The following is a 21976-nucleotide window of genomic DNA, read 5'->3' as shown; positions in this document are numbered from 1 at the left end:
GAGTAATGGAAATAAAAACAAAAATAAACAGTGGGACCTAATTAAGCTTAAAAGCTTCTGCACAGCAAAGCAAACTACAAACAAGACGAAAAGACAACCCTCAGAATGGGAGGAAATAAATGCCTGTGAAACAATTGAGCAAGGATTAATCTCCAAAATATATAAGCAGTTGATGCTGCTCAATACCAGAAAAACAAATAACCCAATCAAAAAATGGGTGTGAGAACTAAAGAGGCATTTCTCCAAAGAAGACATACAAATGGTCAACAAACACATGGAGAGATGTTCAACATCGTTCATTACTAGAGAAAAGGAAATGAGGTAACACATCACACCAGTCAGAATGGCCATCATCAAAAAATTTACAAACAATAAATGCTGGAGAAGGTGTGGAAAAAAGGGAATCCTCTTGCACTGCTGGTGGGAATGTAAACTGATAGAGCCACTATGGAGAACAGTATGGAGATTCCTTAAAAACTATGAATAAAATTACCATATGACCCAGCAATCCCACTACTGGGCATACACCATGAGGAAACCATAACTGAAAAAGACGCATGTAAGCCAATGTTCACTGTACCACTATTTACAATATCTAGGTTACAGAAGCAACCTAGATATCCATCGACAGATGAACGGATAAAGAGGTTGTGGTACATACATACAATGGAATATTATTCAGCCATAAAAAAGGAACATGGTTGAATCAGTTCTAATGAGGTAGATGAACACAGAACCTATTATACAGAGTGAAGAAAGTCAGAAAGAGAAAAATAAGTATCGTATGTTAACGCTACTAACGCTTTCTGGAATCTAGAAAAATGGTACTGATTAAGCTATTTTCAGGGCAGGAACAGAGATGCAAACATACAGAATGGACTTTTGGACACAGGAGGAGAAGGTGAGGGTGGGACGAACTGAGAGAGTAGCAATGAAATATATACATTATCATATGTAGAAAAGCTAATGGAAAGTTGCTGCGTCACACAGGCAGCTCAACAAGGTCCTCTGACAACCTAGAGGGGTGGGATGGGGGTGGTGGGTGGTGAGGGAGTGGACATATGTATACTTATGACTGATTCACTTTGTTGTATGGCAGCAGCCAACACAATATTGTAAAGCAGCTGTCCTCCGATTAAAAGTAAAAGCAAAGAAAAAAACTGAAATACATATATGTAGACAATTGCTTCAAGAGAAAAAAAAAAGAACTGAAGGAGAGAGTTTTCTAGACAAGCAAAAGCTAAAGGGGTTCCTCATCACTAAACTGACTTTACAAGAAATAAGAAATGCTCAAGGAATTTCTTTAAGTGTGGACTACTATAACTTTAAAAGTATAAAAGTTATTTAACCACTGGAAATTTGAACACTGGACATTCAATACTTTTAAATAAGATACACTGTGAAATATTTATTGATGAAATAATAAACTATCTGGGATTTGTTTCAAAATATGATGGGGGAAAGCAAGGGCCAAAGAAAAAACAAGAAAGGCCATGAGTTAATAGTGCTGGAGTTGGATGATGGGTTCATGTGGGATCACCATATTGTCTACTTTTCCTTGCATCTGGATATATTCAAATAACAACAAACTTTGGTGCTTCCCTGCTGCTCAGAATATAGTCCAAGCTCCTTAATAAGACATAGAAGGCCTCTCATACTCTAACCCCAAGCTGACCATCGTAGCTTATTTACCTTAAGGCACAGACATTCATTGTTCCCTGTACAAGCCACATACTTTTATATCTTTACACTTTTGCTCACATTGTTCTCTCTTCCTTATCTCCTGAATGAAATGCATGTCCTGTTTTAAGTCCCAGCTCAAATGTCACCTCAATGTGAAGCATTGAGCACCTCAACGTGAACCTGATTCCTTGTTTGAGACAACCAAACCGCCGCCCCCCCCCCGCCCCCACCTTAATATTAATACTTTGTTCTTGCCAGCTGTACAACAATGAGTTGGACTACTCCTGAACTATTAATAAGATGACTGCAAAACAATGAGTTCCTGCAGTAAGTGTATCAATTTAAGCATCTCAAGGGCACGTCTGACATCCTTTGTATTTCAGCACCAAGGACAGTATCTGGCACATTCATACTGAGTGAAAATTAATCTACACTTAAATATTCAAAGTTGTTGTACACTGGCAGACTCTCACACAATATATGCAATTAGATTATACACTTGGTAAAGTCTTTGCTTTTAATTCTCAAACCATTCAGGCTAAAGAATTTTAAAAATGTATTCTTCTAGTGGCTCATTTCTCCTACTCTACCTCAAGTTCACTGATCAGTGCCATCGAACCTAACAAAATCTGTACCTTTGCCATCCACCTTTAGGTTCCACTATTTTAACTGAAAAGCACAAAACTAGGACACATGACGTTAGAGGACAGAATTTTCTAATAAAATTATAAGCCAGGTGATGAGGGCAGACTATAGAATCCAGCAGACCTGGATCTAAATCCTACCTCTAATCCTAGGTGAATGGCCTTGGGGAAGTGACGTAACTTTCGAGGCCTCAGTTTTCTCATCAGTAAATGAGTAATAATAATTATCTCATAGGCTTTGTTTTGGCTGCACTGTGCAGCATGTGGCATCTTAGTTCCCCAACCAGGTGTTGAACCCACAGCCCCTGCAGTGGAAGCACAGAGTCTTAACTACTGGACTGCCAGGGAAGTCCCCCCTCATAGGCTTCCTGAAATGGAAAGTCGCTCAGTCGTGTCCAACTCTTTGCAATCCCATTGACTGTACAGTCCATGGAACTATCCTGGCCAGAATACTGGAGTGGGTAGCCTATTCCCTTCTCCAGGGGATCTTCCCAACCCTGGGATTGAACTCAGGTCTCCCGCACAGCAGGCAGATTCTTTACCAGCTGAGTCACAAGGGAAGCCCAAGAATACTGGAGTGGGTAGCCTATCCCTTTTCCATGGGATCCTCCTGATCTAGGAATCGAACCAAGGTCTCCTGCATTGCAGACAGATTCTGCACCAGCTGAGCTACCAGGGAAGCCCACAGGCTTCTTAAGGAGCTCAAATGAGATACTTTAAGTAAAATATTTAATCTGACACATTAATGAGGCTCAATAAATTTCAGATATTATTACTTTTAGAATGAGAAGAACAATACCTACTTCATTCTGTTGGCAGTAGATAAATAATTAACATACAACACCCCACAAAGTCTAGCACATGATATACACCAGTACCTAGTATTAATTTTTAATTAGGCCCTCTGAACAATTCATCTCTTCTGTTCTCAATAAGTAAATAAATACTTTGCAGATTTAAAAAAAAAAAACACTTTGAACTGCAAACTTCACATTACACAATTTCAAACCTCCTCTCATGTTTATAATCATGGTCAAATTTGTTTCTATGAAGCTGTGATTCATGAGCCCTAAGTTAGGCAATTTTTTTTATCTACGAGAAGAGGAATTGGTGTACTTCATCTCCAGGGTATCTCTGAACCTTAATCTTCTCTAATCTCATGCCTAACAGCAGGATTTCAGAAATATGAATGGCTTGGCTTCTATTTAAAAAACAAACAAAACTGAAAGGCAACCAGGATCACCTTTTATCACTTTGAAATTCATACATCACTACTGATATTTACTCTATCTTTTCATTTACTAGGAAACCCACATCCCTTTACCTTCACTGTTATCTCTGTAACTTCAGTGAAGGAAGGTAGGCATGAACTACCAGTCTAGAGTGTTCGTACACAAAACATACACACAGGTTCCCACAGTACAGTGAGACTGCCAGAACTCAAGCAGAAAGTGGATGGTATGCTGGAACTACCATATGAATTTCCCTACTCTCATCATTCTGGTGTTTTATATCTACCAGTACTGAAGGATTAAGTTTAAGTAGCACTTTTCAAATCCTGCCCATAGTCATTTGGCATTGAAAAGTAGTTCAGCATTGAAAAGTAGCAGATCCAAGCCAAATTTTAGGATTAAGAGTTAAATCAAATAAGAGTATCTGAAACTTTATAAAGTCACAATTTGACAGAATGAATACTTCCTCTTTGTTACTCAAAGTTTATTTAGAAATTTAATACAAGGTATACCTAAGTCCCAAGTGAAGATAATACTGGCCTCCAGCTCAATCTTAGGAGAATCACGTTATTAGATGCAACAAGGTAAAAAAAATTCTTTGTTCCAAATTTACTTCAGAGAACATCAAATTAATTCCACACTTGAGACTGAATAAAAGAACATACTCTCTCCTGACTCAATTAAAATCTAAAAGGGTTGAAGTTATATATATATATACACATATATTCTCAGGCACGCATGCATGCTAAGTCACTTCAGTCATGTCTCTTTGAGACCCTATGGACTGTAGCCCACCAGGCTCCTCAGTTCATGGGATTCTCCAGGCAAAAATACTGGAGTGGGTTCCCACGCCCAACTCCAGGGGATCTTCCTGACCCAGGGATCCAATGTGCATCTCCTGCGTTACAGGCAGTTTCTTTACTGCTGAGCAACTGGGGAAGCCCTGTATATTCTCATAACTCAATATAATTTTACTGTGTGAAAAATCAAGGACAAGCAATCAAGGAAACAGGAATTTAGCAAACAAAAAAAAGTGAAACCAACGTTGGTCTTGGTATCTTCATATCTTCAAACTTCTTATCTCTTCCTTGCTAATTAAACCTCCAGTATCTCCTCCCTCATCCTCAGTCTCAGCTGATAACTGTGCTTCTTCACTGAGATAAACAATCAGAAGAGAACATCTACAAGCTCCCACCACCTAATCTACATACTTAGCAGCATCCGTATCCATACACACTTACGACTATACCTTCACTTACTACTATAATTCAAGTCTATGCACTAACCAGGAGCAATATCATCCCCTGCTCCCTAGATCCCATTCCTTCTCACCTACTCAAGAGCACTGCTCCCACAATTCTTTCTTCCCCCTTTAAATCATCAATTTTTCTTCTCTATTGGAACATTCCCATCAGCAAACAAATATATTCTAGTATCTATCAGAACAAACTGTCCCCAACCAACTTCCTCGAACTACTCAAGCAAAACTCCTTGAATGAGTTACCTAAATTCCTTGTCTCTCATTCCAGCCCTACCATTCACCCTTAATCATCCTCTCTCCAATCGTGACACCAACACTGCTTTATTAAAGTCACTGAAGATATGTGTTGTAAAACCCAGTGGACAACTCTCACCCAGAATGATTTAAGTATCTCTGGTAAAAGGGATCTGACTACTCAACGATTCCAACTCTGGGCGGGGGGTTCCTCACACCACCACCAAGCAACACTGACATCAGTTGGGGGTCCTACAATTCAATTCTGACACCCTCTACCTGGGGATAGCAGATTAAGGCCTTCTCCCATAAAACCACCATCCACTTCAGATACCAATTACAAGCCCAAGTTGCTACCTGTGCTTCTGACCAACTGCCTATATAAATCAAAAGGTTCTCATGACCCCCTTTTTGGGTTTGCTAAAGCAGCTTATAAGATTCAGGAAACCTACTTAATCACTAGATTACTGACTTTTAACAAAAGATTGAACCCCTTTTGTCTTCTTATGGAGGCTTCATTACATAGGCAGGATTAACTCATTCACTGGCCATTGGTAACTGATTCAACCTCCACTCCTTCCCCCATCCCTGGATACCAGGAAGTGGTACAACTGAAAGTCCCACCCCTCCATTCATGCTTGATTCCCCTGGCAACCACCACCCCGTCTTCAGTGCCTTCCCAAACTCACCTCATTAATAAAAACCCTGTGGAAAGGGGCTTGTCAGGAATAACAAGAGACCCATTTCACTTTATGCCTCTGAAGTCATAAACTGAGACGAAACACCAAAGATGATGACAAAAGAAGCTCCCAAATCTATGGCTCAGGAAATTCCAAAGGTTTTGGGAGCTATAAGCCAGAACCATGGACAAGCCTCAAATAATGGTCAATTTTTCTTTTTTCAAAAGTAAATGCAAGCACACACTTGACTTCTATTTGACTCCTTTTAACTAAAACATTAAAATGCTGCTGCTGCTGCTAAGTCGCTTCAGTCGTGTCCAACTCTGTGCGACCCGATAAGACGGCAGCCCACCAGGCTCCCCCGTTCCTGGGATTCTCCAGGCAAGAACACCGGAGTGGGTTGCCATTTCCTTCTTCAATGCATGAAAGTGAAAAGTGAAAGTGAAGTTGCTCAGTCGTGTCCAACTCTTCGCGACCACATGGACTGCAGCCCACCAGGCTCCTCCATCCATGGGATTTTCCAGGCAAGAGTACTGGAGTGGGGTGCCATTGCCTTCTCCGAAATAAAAGATAATTAAACTGTACCATTTAAATCATAGTTTGTGGTTCATGGGACCTTTGTCACTTTTCGGAAACACAACCTGAATTGATTAGGAGTAAAGTACCATAGTGTATACAATTCACTTTCAAATGATTGAGGGGAAAAAAAGCATATATATTTATAGAGAGCTAAAATTATGAGTTCAGCTGATGAGTCCAACTGAAGGACATTGTAATATTCTTTCAACTTTCCTATAGAATTGAAATTTTTCAAAATTGAGGGAAATATTTCATCCATTAGCACAAAGGCCACTGCCCATACCACCAATCATCACTGTGTAGTTACAGACATAATTGTGTACCATTATTGTGCTTTTGTTTGGTTATCGTGTCCCAATGCAAAGATTCCTACACTAAGGATGAGGAAATTACAAGTCAAACTATGAATACTATATGCATTTTTCTGGGAACATGTTTTGTGGCTTTCATCAGACTCTCAAAGAAGCCTGTGACTCAAATTTAAGAATCACTGACCTAAAGGGCAAGGAATCGCAACTCCCTCAGGTCATAGGTTAAGATTAATTAAAAGAGCACAAGTCGACATGGTATCCATATCTGCTGGTCATAGCTATCAGAACACTGACAGCATAGATACATTAAAAACAAGAGATAATTTCTCTAGGTAAAGGTGCACTTGAAAACATGTGCGTTATTTTCAAATATCTTTTGATATTGATTTCTAACATAATTCCACAGTGATGAGAACAGACTCTGTATGATTTCAACACCTTTAGACCATAAAATATTTGCACCTTGTTTTATGTCCCTGAATATGATCCAGTGTATCCTAGTCTATGGGAACTTGAATAGAATTTTTATCCTACTGTTGTGTGAAAATTGTATAAGTCTTAATTACGTTGAATTGATTTATGGTTCTTTTCAGGTCTACTATATCCTTCTACTTTTCTGTATATTCATTCTATTAATTTTTGAGCATTTGATATTGAAGCTCCAAGTAAAACTGTTAATTTATCTACTTAAAAAATAACTGTAATAAATAGTGTAACTATAGGCAACTCTGTTCTGTATTTTCCAAGTCTCCTGTAAATGTGTTATCATACTGTAATAATTAAAAAAATAAAAAAGAGGGGAAAAAAAAGAATTAAAAAAAAAAAGTAGGGCTGATGGATGAAGTAGGTAACCTCATCTAAGAGTGTTGAGTACCCACTGATTGATTCTAGCATTAAATATGATTCCTCTCAAACAACTTCACAGCAGGATCATCTCCAACACATTTTCACAGTGCCATGCACTATAAGACATTTTACGTATTAAGTCTCTTAATTCTCACAACCATCCTTGAAGTTAAATATTATCCTCATTCTTTGATATGAGGAAAAACTGAAACTGAATCTCAGAGAAGTTAAGCAAATGACCCGAGGCTACAACACTTGTGCCTGACAGAACCTGACATCCAGTTCTATCGCCTGAAGTCCAGTGTTTCTCAAATCTATCACAATGCTGTCATCATTCTTCCACCAAATTGCTGATTCATAGTATTTCCAACTTGATTTTCTTGTGGAGAATTTTAACATATGTACACCTTAGTAATTAGTGCCTTCAAACTTTTACACCGGCTCTATTTTTAAAACACCAAACCATACTCTTCACTCTTTAAATTTTAACGTCACCTCTTCCAGAAGGACTCCCCTGATAAACCCCTTAAGGGGCTCATCACTCTTGTCCCTCCCATGTGTGATACAACACTATTTTAAGCCAGAGAATTTTCTGTTTAGATCCTAGATTTGCCATGTAACCTTCAATAAGTCACAAAATTTCCCAAATGCATGCATCACTAAAATGGGAGACTTAAAATTTAAAGGCTGGAAATTGTCCATCTGCTACCAAATATAACCTATAGAAAAGTATTTGATGAGCAACATTTTTAAATCCAGTTCAGAGTCTTTACAGGAGGAAATGCACTCAACTGACTGCCACAAGCCCTACCACTCTTCACAACCACGTCTCTATAGTTCATTTCTATTGTCTGTCTCGCATTTGGTATGCAATGGGGTTTCCAACCACTGGATTATTATTTCATTGTCATGTGGTCATTTCCCCACTATAAAGTCCAAAATGCAGATTCCTAAATTATGTGACTTCAAAACTAGAAAGAGATTACCTAGCAAAATCCAACCTTCCTGTATCACACAGATGAAAAGACTGAAGCCAAAGTGCTTTAGTTACTTGCTCAGAGGTTCCCAATACAAGTCAATGTGGGACAATTTAAATCAACCACAATAAACAAAACATTCACTTTGTGCAAGACCCTACCCTGGAGCTACAAAGTAAAACAAGAATCGTCCCTAACTGTCCAGGATATACAAGGTAGGAAAGGACAAAGATATATATATATGAAGCCATTATTTAAGAAACACATGCTAAAATAAAGAAGAAACTGGTTTCATTTTTTTTTAATATTTATTTTTTATTTATTTGGCTGCACTGGGTCTTAGTTGCAGCATGTGGGATATTCATTGCAGCACGCGAGATCTTTTAGTTTTGACATGTGGGACCTAGTTCCCTGACCAGGAATTGAACCTGGGTCCCCTGCAATGGGAGCGTGGATTCTTAACTGCTAGGCCACCAAGAAAGTCCCCATTTCTTTCATTTTTAGTGAGATCATGAAAGGGAAACATTTAAACAGGGATTTGAATAATGAACACTGCTGGATTGTTTTGTTTTGTTTTTAAGATTTTCCCATTGCCTTTACTAACAGAAAAACGTATCTTCACATTCGTTCTCAATCTGACCAACTGGAGCAGCACCCTTTCTCCCAGAGAAGTGCATTGTCAGAAGAAATGGAGAAGGGCTTTGAGGGCTGCCGTTACTAACAGAAAGTGAGGGCACAGCATGAAAAAGCCAAGAAATATGTAAAGGCACAGCATAAACAGAAGAAGTAAGTAAATCAGCATGACTGAGGGTAGAGTGATGGAAGATAATCTACAAAATCAAATGAAGACAAATCCTGAAGTACCAGTACTTCTTATTTTCTTCTTTAGCCACCTCTTCATCCCTTAAGCAAAGAACCTAAAGCAAAGCTAGATATAATAGGAACACAATAATAGTTTATAATGATAAAAACACTAATGGCAGCTAAGATTTAGGGTGGGATTATTATACGTCATGCACTGCATAAAACACTTTATAAACATTATTTCATTTAATCCTAATTTTAAAATCTATTAAATAGGCATTAATAATCCTCTCATATCACAGAACTGAAGCTTAGGAAAAATAAGTTAACGTTTCCAAAATCAAATAGTTAAAATGTGGATTCACAACTTATCAGATGTCTCCAAAACCTATGAATTAAACCAAAATTAATGTTAACAAATACATCAATCAGAAAATTTACAATCAGATTATCAACCTCCACATAGCAATAGCTGTACTAAATTAGAAGGAAAATGAGAAGCGGGCAGAGAAAGCCTCTTACCAGTACTGACTAAAGTTCATTCCCTAACCTTAACAGCAGCAGCAACCTTAAGGAACGCTTTGTCTTGAGGTCAAAGAATCCTCTAGAAAATACAGTATAAAGCTTCAAAATTCTGTAACTGTGGGACCTTGGGCACAGATCCCTATTTTACACTGGGGGGCTTCAATTTCCTCGTCTGAAAAAAATGGGTATAGCAGTACCTACACTATGTAGGACGCTGTAAGAATGAGATAATGCGCATAGATTTTAACACGTCAGACACGATGTAAACTGCAGCTGTCTACAATACAATCACTGCCCATATAGGCAGATAGATAACTAGAAAAGTATGCTCCCAACTTGGTGGGAGAATCTAGGAAGTGTCCAGAAAAGGCATTTACAACGTCCCTTCGGTCACTGATAATCCTGGTCCCCGCAGGGGTATGCAATACGGGGGTAATAAAAAACGGGGTGGCAAAGCTGAGATTCTGGTGTACCGTTCGCCAGCCTCAGGGCATAAAGCAGAGCCTGGCACTTAAGCTCTCAGAGGATGAGATGGTTGGATGGCATTACCGACTCAATGGACATGAGTTTGAGTAAGCTCCGGGAGTTGGTGATAGACAGGGAGGCCTGGCGTGCTGCGATTCATGGGGTCGCAAAGAGTCGGACAGGACTGAGCGACTGAACTGAACTGGACTGAGGCCGGGACCCTTCCGCAACTCCAAGGCGACAGACTTACCCCAAGGCCAGCTTCCCCCTGAGATTCTGCACCCATAACGCACCTGCAATATCAACACAAGTCGTTAATTCAAATTCCCACCTCACTCCTTTCTTCCACCACTTAACGATCAAGAAATCTTACCCAAACGTTCCAGTATAACCGCCGCCATCTTTCTCCCTCCGTCTACGGAAGCCTCTGAGTTCAGAACGCCGTGTGCGCAAAACGCATGCGCAACTCCCGGGGTTTTGTTGGGTTGTTTTTTTTGTCCCCTCCCCCACCCCCGCTTCTTATCGCGATACCCAGCCGCACCTGCTTTCGTGGTGCTGTCTTGGAAACCGTCAACAACAGGCTGGTGCTTAAGGCGGAGTCCCGTCAGCCTTGCTTCGGAATGGATTACTCAATAAGGGCCAAACTCGAGCGAGTTTCCGAAAATTTGTCGGGATCCAGAAAAACTGCGAAGCCTCAGTTCAGTTCAGTTCAGTCGCTCAGTCGTGTCCGACTCTTTGCGACCCCATGAATCGCAGCACGCCAGGCCTCCCTGTCCATCACCAACTCCCGGAGTTCACTGAGACGCACGTCCATCGAGTCAGTGATGCCATCCAGCCATCTCATCCTCTGGCCTCTCCTTCTCCTCTTGCCCCCAATCCCTCCCAGCATCAGAGTCTTTTCTAAGGAGTCAACTCTTCGCATGAGGTGGCCAAAGTACTGGAGTTACAGCTTTAGCATCATTCCTCCCAAAGAAATCCCAGGGCTGATCTCCTTCAGAATGGACTGGTTGGATCTCCTTGCAGTCCAAGGGACCCTCAAGAGTCTTCTCCAACACCACAGTTCAAAAGCATCAATTCTTCGGCGCTCAGCCTTCTTCACAGTCCAACTCTCACATCTATATATGACCACAGGAAAAACCATAGCCTGACTAGACGAACCTTTGTTGGCAAAGTAATGTCTCTGCTTTTGAATATGCTATCTAGGTTGGTCATAACTTTCCTTCCAAGGAGTAAGCGTCACAAATGGTCTAAAAGGATTAGGAAAACAGACCGTGAACCAAGCCAACTAACCTGGGAGGACTTCAGTTTTCTCAAAACAAAAATAAGTATCACTAGGGCACAGGCTTGTAAAGACCACTAGACATTGTATGAAAGTTCTTTTAAAGAACCCAAAGTATCAAGATGCTAGTCACTCAGTGGTATCTGACTCTTTGCGACCCCGTGGACTGTAGCCTGCCAGGTTCCCCTGTCCATGGAATTCTCCAGGCAAGAACACTGGAGTGGGTTGCCATTCCCTTCTCCATGGGGTCTTCTAAACCCAGGGATCGAACCCAGGTCTCCTGCATTGCAGACAAATTCTTTACTGTCTGAGCCACCAGGGAAGCCCACTATGTATAAAATAAGCCACAAGGATATATTGTACAGCACAGGCAATATGGCCAATATTTTATAATAACTTTCAGTTCAGTTCAGTCGTGTCTGACTCTCTTTGCGACCCCATGGACTGCAGCAGGCCAGGCCTCCCTGTTCATCACCAACTCCTGGAGTTTACTCAAACTCATGTCCATTGAGTCAGTGATGCCATCCAACCATCGCATTATCTCATCCTCTGTCGGCTGTCCCTTTCTCCTCCCGCCTTCAATCTTTCCCAGCATCAGGGTCTTTTCCAAGGAGTCAGCTCTTCACATCAGGTGGCCAAAATATTGGAATTTCAGCTTCAGCATCAGTCCTTCCAATAAATATTTAGGACTGATTTCCTTTAGGATGGACTGGTTGGATCTCCTTGCAGTCCAAGGGACTCTCAAGAGTCTTCTCCAACACCACAGTTCAAAAGCATCAATTCTTCGGCCCTCAGCTTTCTTTATAGTCCAACTCTCACATCCATAGGTGACTACTGGAAAAACCATAGCTTTCACTAGATGGACTTTGTTAGCAAAATAATGTCTCTGCTTTTCAATATGCTGTCTAGGTTGGTCATGACTTTTCTTCCAAGGAGTAAGCATCTTTTAATTTCATGGCTGCAGTGAAAAAAATAAAATAAAAGTCTGCAAAAAAAAAAAAAGTCTGCCACTGTTTCCACTGTTTCTCCATCTCTTTGCCATGAAGTGATGGGACCAGATGCCATGATCTTAGTTTTCTGAATGTTGAGCTTTAGGCCAACTTTTTCACTCTCCTCTTTCACTTTCATCAAGAGACTCTACTGTTCTTCTTCACTTTCTGCCACAAGGGTTGTGTCATCTGCATATCTGAGGTTATTGATATTTCTCCCAGCAATCTTGATTCCAGCTTGTGCTTCATCCAGCCCAGTGTTTCTCACGATGTACTCTGCATAGAAGTTCAATAAGCAGGGAGACAATATACAGCCTTGACGTACTCCTTTTCCTATTTGGAACCAGTCTGTTGTTCCATGTCCAGTTCTAACTGTTGCTGCCTGACCTGCATATAGGTTTCTCAAGAGGCAGGTCAGGTGGTCTGGTATTCCCATCTCTTGAAGAATTTTCCACAGTTTATTGTGATCCACACAGTCAAAGGCTTTGGCATAGTCAATAAAGCAGAAATAGATGCTTTTCTGGAACTCTCTTGCTTTTTCGATAATCCAGCAGATGTTGGCAATTTGATCTCTGTTCCCCTTTTCTAAAACCAGATTGAACATCTGGAAGTTCACAGTTCACATATTGTTGAAGCCTGGCTTAGAGAATTTTGAACATTACTAGCATGTGAGATGAGTACAATTGTGCAGTAGTTTGAGCATTCTTTAGCATTGCCTTTCTTAGGGATTGGAATGAAAACTGACCTTTTCCAGTCCTGTGGCCACTGCTGAGTTTTCCAAATTTGCTGGCATATTGAGTGCAACACTTCCACAGGATCATCTTTTAGGATTTGAAATAGCTCAACTGGAATTCCCTCACCTCCACTAGCTTTGTTCGTAGTGATGCTTCCTAAGCCCCACTTGACTTCACATTCCAGGATGTCTGGCTCTAGGTCATTGATCACATGATCATGATTATCTGGGTCGTGAAGATCATGGAGTTAATCTTCAAAAATTGTTAATCACTGTTATACACTTGAAATTACTATTGTAAATCCACTACACTTCAATAAATAAATAAAAAGAAGGAACAAACGGTTCAAATACTAAGTATGATGCTAATCTTCAGGTTTACCTCCAAGAGTTAAGAGTTGATGTTCAGCAGGCACTAGCTACTATACATAGCCAGCAGGCATTTCACTAAATCTCATGTACTCCTCACAGCTAGATCCAACCCAACAAGATCTGGATCATGATCTTACTTCTTCAGCTGAGAAAAAAGATTTATGACAGGTTAAAGTCCCTGAGATAATAACTGGTAAAAACAGTGGTCAACCTAGGGAAAAAGATTTATAATAGGTTAAAGTCTCTCACATAATAACTGGCAAAAACAGGGGTCAATCGAGGGGGAAAAGATTTATGATAGGCCAAAATCTCTCAGATAATAACTGGTAAAAACAACAGTGGCTAAAAACCATCTAGGCTTCAGTGCCACCAAAGTTTAGTGTTCCTTCCCACATCCAAATAAGTAAGTTATATATATATACATATAAAATTTCTTTTCAGTAGCATAGATAGTTCAGGTTTCCTTTGCTACATATTCAAGAGTTGAAGATACCCAATGCAAACAAGCAATACAAAGAAGAATAAGTGCATAAACGGAGCATTTTAGGCTGTTTGAGGTGGAAGGAAACTGGTTCTTTTTTCTCCACAGCATTTAACACTGTTCCTTCATAGAGTTGGTACTTAATCACATCAAAAGAGGGTTACTCTATTCTGCTTCTCCTTGAGTATCAAAACCCAGAGCTAGAATTTCCACCCAGTTACAAAAACCCTTGTTTTTGATTTCTGATTAGAATTTTTATGTTTTTCTTAGTTGGCTTCTTGTAGATACTTTTAAAGCATCTCCAGAGCTAGCACGGCAGAGAATAAACTAGCAGGGCGGGGAGGTGACTCCATCAGTCTAACCTCTTAATTAACTTTCTTTGCTGTCGTTAATGAGAATACCTAACCTCTGGGCTGGGCTTCCTCGGTGGCTCAGACGGTAAAGAATCCGCCTGCAATGGAGAAACCTGGGTTGGATTCCTGAGTTGGGAAGATCCCCTGGAGGGGGGCTTGACAACTCACTCCAGTATTCTTGCCTGGAGATTTCCATGGACAGAGGAGCCTGGCGGGCTGCACACTCCACGGGGTTCCAAGGAGTCGGACACGACTGAGCGACTAAGCACACAGCACAACCTCTGGCTAACTAGGCTCCAGCCGTACCAGACCCTCCAGGAGGAGCTGGGAAGCCGACGGCAACCGGGGCCCCGCCTCTCCCAGGTTCGAGGCGGCAGGAGTCGAGCGCGCCGTGAGGTCTGGACCTTCGCGCGCGCCGTAGCGGCGGGCTCCGAGTTAACCCCGCCCCCTCCCCGGATCCAGCGTGGGGCTACGAACGGTCTGCCCCAGTGGTTGCTTCCTTCACCCCTGGTTGCCGGTGATTATGGGACAGGAACCGCGCACGTTGCCGCCCTCCCCTAACTGGTACTGCTCCCGATGCAGCGATGCCGTGCCCGGGGGCCTCTTCGGCTTCGCGGCGCGGACTTCGGTCTTCCTTGTCCGCGTGGGCCCGGGCGCGGACGCGATCCCAGGGACGCCCCCATTTCGAGGTAAGTCCCCACCTCTTGACCCCAACCTACCTGCACTAACTGCGTTCCCCGAGGGCGCCAGGAGGGCGTGTCTAGCCACCCCACCCCGCCATAGATGGGGAAACTGAGGCTCGGGCAGAGAGAAGGGTCTGTTCATAGTCGTCTAAACTGAGTTGTGTCCGGGTCTCCAAGGCTGAGCTCTACACCACGCTGTGGCTGAGCGGTCCCGCCTCCTGGCTCTCTCAGCGTGCATCCGCTAACTAAAAAGTTATCCGTGTGTCTTTCCAGGTATTTATAACGCCTAGGCCTTGCTTTCTACAGCTCCAGGCCCTAAGCGAGATTCTGCAAATATATGATACTCACTTCTGTAAGATAAATGACTTGAGCCGAATGCTTCCAGGCTCCAGCTAGGTTTTGGTTATGCCTTGGGATACGGCATGCCAGATACTTCCTAAAGACTTATAGCCAGATCTAAATACAAATCCTTTTTACATTCATTGGAGCTGCTCCTCAGCCTGAGAACTAGGCACATCAAGCGATATGAACGTATTTTACAGTTAAAAAAACTGAGTCCCAAGGAGATAAAACGACTTGTCTGAAGTCAGATGGCAAAGCCAATATCTGCACTTGAGGTTTCTAATTGTGGGTTTCTGGATATTTTTGTTATTCCATGGAATAAGTGAGGCCGCAATCACCAACAACAGTAAAGATGCTGGCAGGAATCTTAGATAGCTCTTTAACCTGCAGCCTGGTTTTGCTTGAAGTCATAGGCGAGTTGGTGGGACACACGGAAAAGGTGTCTGGCTTCACGTTTTGTCATCACCCGGGTCAATACAACCTCTGCGCCACCAGCTCCGATGATGGGACTGTGAAAATCTGGGATGTAGGGACAAAAACAGTTGTGACGGAACATGCACTCCATCAGGTACCATGACTTACTGGTTTCTCAGACTATGAATATGTATCTGTGTCAGAGTTCTCCTGCTTCAAGTATAGTTTTGCTAGCTCCTCTGTGCTAAGTTAACTTTTATAATTTTAAAAATATAGAAACATTATTATAAATATATATTAAACATTAAATGTATAATAAAATTGATATAATATATAGATAAGGTAACTTTTATAATTGTGTTTGTTCATTAGATCAGAAGGTATATATTGTAAAGGTACTTCAAAAAATTTTTGGAAGGAAATACATATAAATCAGAGGTCAACAAACTGCACTGCTGCCTGCTTTTGCAAATTGTTTCACTGGGATGCAGTCACAGCCGTTCATTTTAGTATTGCCTACAATTTTAACTCCTGCCACTTGCAGGCTACAATGGCAGGATTGAGAGTTAAAACAGAGACAGTATGGCCCACACAATCTAACATATTTACTCTCTGGCTCTTTACATGAAAAAGACTCCTGATATAAACTGTGAGTGAAACTTATTTTGAAACTAGATGGTTAATTGATATACCTGCCTAGAAAATAGAGAAAAGAACTCAGTTAATCTTAGGAAGAATTTTGCATTAATCTACAAAGGAAGAAAAAAATTTAATCATTCTTAGCCTGAATTCTCCTATCATTTGATTATAATATAATATTGCTATATGGGTGGTCCTAACAGTATTTATTAAGTACCTATAATATGCCTAGCATTATACAGATTAAAAACTAAGTGAAAATTAAGCAATAACAAATGAGAAGCAAATATATCTTTCCTTTGTTTTAAAGCATACAATATCAGCATTGCATTGGTCTCCTCGAGTAAAGGATCTGATAGTATCTGGAGATGAAAAAGGAGTAGTTTTCTGTTACTGGCTTAACAGAAATGACAGCCAGCACCTCTTTATAGAACCTAGGACAATTTTCTGTCTTACTTGCTCGCCTCATCATGAAGATTTAGTAGCCATTGGGTGAGTACTGTGCCATCTGCACTAATAATTTATTTTTATGATGTTATTTTGTATTTTCTTTACCTTCTCCTATCCCTTTATTCCTCACAGGAAACAATTTACAGGTATTAACCACTCTCCCTGCACCCCTAGTATCATTATTCCTGTGACCTTCAGCTCCTCACTGTATTTTTGTTTCCCTGGTTTCTGTGATACTGTACTTTCCTTATTCTTCATACCTGACTTCTTCAGTGAATCTCCAAATGTCAGAAATGTCCTCTTTCACCTTTTACTCCTCTGTACTTACCCTTGGTTATATTAATAACATTTATTCCCATAGGCTCAAATGACTCAGCTCTGCTCTGATTCTCAGCTCTTCCACTCAATTGGGAAAGCAGTGTGGCATTGGGATCCGTCTCCCCTGTGATCATCAAGGTTGTCTTCACATGAGCTGCCTCAGTAGGCAGTCCTCTCTCCCTTACTGCTCCATTTACTTCTCTCTCAAAGATGTCCATTCTGTCTAGTTTAAAGATGAGACATAAGCATAAGCATCTAAGAGGAGAAAGTCCAACAGGAGTGGGGTAGATAGATACACATGGAGACAACTTTTCCACAAACTCTGTTGCAACAATGTGTATGTAGACATGAAGCCAGAGGAGGTATATGGGGGTCAAGGGAGCATTAAATGGAAGATAACAAAGGCATGTTTCTATGCTGATGGAAATGAGGCAGAAGAGGGGGAGTCTGTTGCAGGGGTGAACAGTGATGAATACAGGAGTGATAATGAGAAGTCAAGAGGGAATTGGCTCCAGACACAAGTAAAAGGAACCAGCTGAGAATGTGGAAATAGGTGTAAGTAGTTTCACAGATCTGCTTGGAAGAGAAGGGTGTTTCAATCTGATGGCTTCTGATTTTTTGTGAGGCACAAGTCAAGTTCAGAGTGGGGCAGGAGCTGGATGCAGGAAGAAGGTATGAAGAGTCATCTCAGAGAACAGGAAAATGAACTTTCTGATGGGAATTGCAGGTCCCGTGGTCCTGGTTGAGTGTCAAGCCGAGGATCATGATCGTGAATTTTAAGTAAACTACTCAAACTGATTGAGAAAGGAGGTGGTTGGATTCAATCAGGTTTGGGGTTTTGTGGAGTAAATACCCCTGAGAAAAAGGGGGAACAAAGGAGATAAGGATTTTATTTAAGGAGTGATTATAATGATGGATCATGAATCTGCTCTGCATGCAGGGATGAACAGGAAGACAGGTGTGCATGAGTAACACTGAAAATGGGAAGGGTCTGTGATCGGAGGTCTCCATGAAATGGGAGCGTTGTGGTGAGGGTCCAAGAGACAGAGCAGAAAGGGTGGTAGGCAGGGGTCAGAGAAGGGTAAATCAAACTGACCTTGAAAGATGAGCAGAAATTCACAAGAAGAGGTGAGTCTTTCAAACAGTCAAACAGGATTGAATCAAAATGATTTGTTACTAAATGCTCTTCAAAACAGTGATTAGTCCCTGAAGTCTTGATTGAAATTACAAAATAGCTTGATCACATGTCTGTTGTTAGGTTACATAACTTGATGGTTTTCAAAGTCTGTATCTTCAAAGATTTGATATATTCTATGATTTTATTTTTTTTAATAAAGTTGTAATTGGGAAAAAATATTTTTTTAATAAAGAGAGAAATAGAGCTGTAGGATTATCTAGTGTATAGGAAAACAGGTATGCCCACTATGGAGACCAATTTTGCACTTTCTAGTAAAGCAAAAATGTGACCAACATTCTGGCAGTTCTGTTACTAGACATCAAACCTGAAACTGTCTTAAGTGTGTGATAAGATTATTAAGATTATTATATATTTTAAAATCTTATAATAATAAGATTATTAATAGCATTTTATGTTTGTAACAGTAAAAAAAAAAGTGAGAGCCTTTCAAAAGGAAAATGAGTAACTAAACTTGAAGTATATTCATACACTGGAATACTATGCAATAGTATAAATGACTGATCAGGGACTAGAGTTACATGTGTCAACATGGATGACTCACAAAAAGAATGAGTGGAAAAAAGCAAGCTACAGAAAAATAAACAACATGTTACCATTTATATGAAGCTTTTAAATGTACAAAGTAATTTTGTATCTTATTTAGGAATATATATATATACAAAGGAAGTCTAGAACTGATGTAACACAAGATTCAGGAATAGCAGTTTACCTCTGTGGAAGACAGGGAGAAAATTTTGATTGGGATGAGATATACAGAGGATTTCAACTGTACTGCAAAGTTGGTTTTTTTTTTTCCCCTTAAGCTAGAGAGTAGATATTTCTTTATTGTGTCTGAAATACTTCATCATTTAAAGAAAAAAACTATTAGAATTTCTCAATTTCTTCTAAATTAAAAAAAAATGAGTCTTGAAATACCCAGATCTACAGGTTAGAATTCTGCAGCTTTTGTTAGAAAAGTAAGATCACTTGTAAAAGTAAAAAGATATTTTTAGTGTATTAGGACAAATTCATTTCCAGTTAGGGGGATTGCTGGCCCCTTTCAGGACTACTTTTCTTTCACGTTTCCCTCGAGCACAAGCATGCTCTGCTGTCGACCTTCATGCTGGGCAACATGCATAGTATAACATAGTATCAGGAATTTGGCCATTTGATCAAAATATGAAATAAGTATACTTCGGAAAAAGGACACAACAAAATTATTCCTTGCTCTCTTTCCTCCCTCCCCTCAATGCACTTAACTTGTAGAAATGCACAATAACTCCTGAGCCAAAAGTTTCCTAGAAAGACAGTCTGTATTTTTTAGCAATATTTCTAACCTTGTTTTTTAGCTACAAGGATGGCATAGTGGTTATAATTGACATCAGCAAGAAAGGAGAAGTTATGCACAGGCTTCGAGGCCACGATGATGAGATCCATTCCATAGCCTGGTGTCCCCTGTCGGGTGAAGACTGTTTATCCATAAATCAAGAGGAAAATTCAGGTAGAGATGATTTAAGAGGGTTCAGTACTCTTTAGACCCAAAGAACCAAGTGGGTAGAATAGTGTCATTTGAATTACATTTAAAACTAGATTTTACAGATCAAATCTATGAAAATGATAGTTACAGGAACCCTTGCAAACTAGTTTTTTCTTTAATGAGTGCATTTTTAATGCAAATTAAAAACAAAATTACCATCTCTATCCTAGAAGAACCTGAAATGCCCAATGGGAAAGTTATAACACAAACTCCAGTAACAAAAGGCTGCTACTTAGCCACTGGGAGCAAAGACCAGACCATTCGGATCTGGAGCTGCTCTAGAGGCCGAGGTAAGACTAATATTTGACATTTCCCTTGTGATATAACTTCTATCAATCCAGTAAAAGCTTTTTTACTAAAAAAAAAAAAAAGCGTTTTTACTGTCTTATTATCCTGAGTGTGTGTCTTGACTGTCCATGGAACTTCTTGTAATCTGCAGGGGTGATGACTTTGAAACTGCCCTTTCTTAAAAGAAGAGGAGGGGGTGTAGACCCAACTGTTAAAGAGCGCCTTTGGTTGACACTCCATTGGCCCAAGGATCAGCCAACTCAGCTGGTATCCAGCTGTTTTGGGTAAGTTTTTTTTTTTTTGGTCATGCTCTCTAACACATTTTGTTTTCCTCTCTGGTCTCAGGAATTCCTAGGCTTCTCTTTCTAGACACAGAAGATGTAGACAGCAGTGGCTAAGAGGCCCATTATATTAATATATAATAATGGCCCATTGTATTATGATGGGCCATTTGTAATGGAAAAGTCATGGAATTAATACCTGTGCTGTCTAAAAAGAGTTATGAAAAGATCAAATAAGTACAGCCTGCTTGTTAAGTGTGGACTCTGAAGTCAGGCAGATTTCAGAATCAGTCTATTACTTATCGGCTATTCATAAGCAAGATCCTTCACTTTTCTGAGCTTCAGTGACTTCACATGAATAAAGGGGCGGTTATAGTGTTTCCTTTCTCTTAGGATGATTATGACCATTCGTTAAGCAAAATTTATCGAGCACCTGTTTCTAGTTGCTTGCGATGACAAGTGAATTTAACAGACAAGGTCCCTGCTTTTAAATGAGGTAATACAGGTAGAGCATATAGGAATGTCCCAAAGTGTTAGTAGTGATGCTACTACCCACCCTGCTCCAAAGCAGACATATATCTTAAAGCCTTTGTGGTTATGCAAATTATGGTGGCATTTTATAATTAAAGCTATTAGGAAAATCTGTTCAGAAGGTAGTCTAGTACATTTGCATGGTTCAAAAAGAATGAAAGGATATAATAAAGCTCCTTTTTAAAAATTTTAGCCACACCATGTAGCTTGCAGGATCTCAGTTCCCTGACCAAATCAGGCAACTACAGCGAAAGCAGAGTCCTAACTACTAGACCACCAGCGAACTCCAGAGCTCCCTTTCCACCTATGTCTTCTCTGCTTGGTTCTCCTCACCATAGGCAATAATTTCTTTTGGTTTTGCATCTGTTTTAGAATATGTAATTTGTCCCTCCTTAAAGGAACAATGAACAGAAAGTATTTTGCAGCTGAGGGCCCACACTCTGGCCCAAAACCACTTGTTTTCAGATTGCTCATGAAAGAGAACTGCTACTTGTTTTTCTTCACAGAGGTGAACTGCTGCTATGGGATCTCACTCAGTCTTGGAGACGGAAATATACCCTCTTTAGTGGTTCATCAGAAGGGCAAAATCATTCAAGGATTGTGTTTAATTTATGTCCTCTGCAAACTGAAGATGACAAACAGCTGCTGCTTTCCATATCAATGGACAGAGATGTAAGAACAGCTTATTTTGCATTCAATACTGTATATTGGTGATTTATGACTTAGATAGGATTAGAGGACTTTTTCAAACTATCATCAGTTCTCACACCTCACCTCGCCCCCAGGTTCCAATTTCAAAGTTACTATTTCTGACTAGCATTAAATACATTAGCAGTAGAGAAGTAAAGGGAAGGGGAGGAACAACCAA

The 21976-nt window shown here is 40.4% G+C and overlaps 2 protein-coding genes across 7 annotated transcripts in view; one reads left to right on the top strand and one right to left on the bottom strand.

The window, feature by feature from the left end:
• Nucleotides 1-10726, bottom strand: part of MRPL22 (mitochondrial ribosomal protein L22) — a 35546-nt gene extending 24820 nt beyond the window's left edge. The window contains exons 1-2 of one of the 2 annotated variants that reach the window (XM_070374673.1): nt 10615-10726; nt 10492-10534 (exon numbers count right to left, since the gene is read on the bottom strand). In XM_070374673.1, the coding sequence (XP_070230774.1) occupies nt 10492-10534; nt 10615-10642 (71 nt within the window). In that variant the 5' untranslated portion in view covers nt 10643-10726. The remainder of the gene's footprint in view (nt 1-10491; nt 10535-10614) is intronic. The other variant, XM_070374674.1, reaches the window with a different exon arrangement.
• Nucleotides 10727-14900: 4174 nt separating this feature from the next.
• The window catches only part of GEMIN5 (gem nuclear organelle associated protein 5), a 44052-nt gene continuing 36976 nt past the window's right edge, over nt 14901-21976 (top strand). For 3 of the 5 annotated variants that reach the window (XM_070374667.1, XM_070374666.1, XM_070374669.1), the window contains exons 1-7: nt 14901-15137; nt 15881-16041; nt 16837-17018; nt 19821-19972; nt 20179-20298; nt 20448-20580; nt 21615-21780. In XM_070374667.1, the coding sequence (XP_070230768.1) occupies nt 14972-15137; nt 15881-16041; nt 16837-17018; nt 19821-19972; nt 20179-20298; nt 20448-20580; nt 21615-21780 (1080 nt within the window). In that variant the 5' untranslated portion in view covers nt 14901-14971. The remainder of the gene's footprint in view (nt 15138-15880; nt 16042-16836; nt 17019-19820; nt 19973-20178; nt 20299-20447; nt 20581-21614; nt 21781-21976) is intronic. The other 2 variants (XM_070374670.1, XM_070374668.1) reach the window with 1 other exon arrangement.

The sequence above is a fragment of the Bos mutus genome, chromosome 7, assembly GCF_027580195.1.
Source record: "Bos mutus isolate GX-2022 chromosome 7, NWIPB_WYAK_1.1, whole genome shotgun sequence".
Taxonomy (NCBI): domain Eukaryota; kingdom Metazoa; phylum Chordata; class Mammalia; order Artiodactyla; family Bovidae; genus Bos; species Bos mutus.
This window is presented reverse-complemented; position numbering and strand designations above follow the sequence as displayed.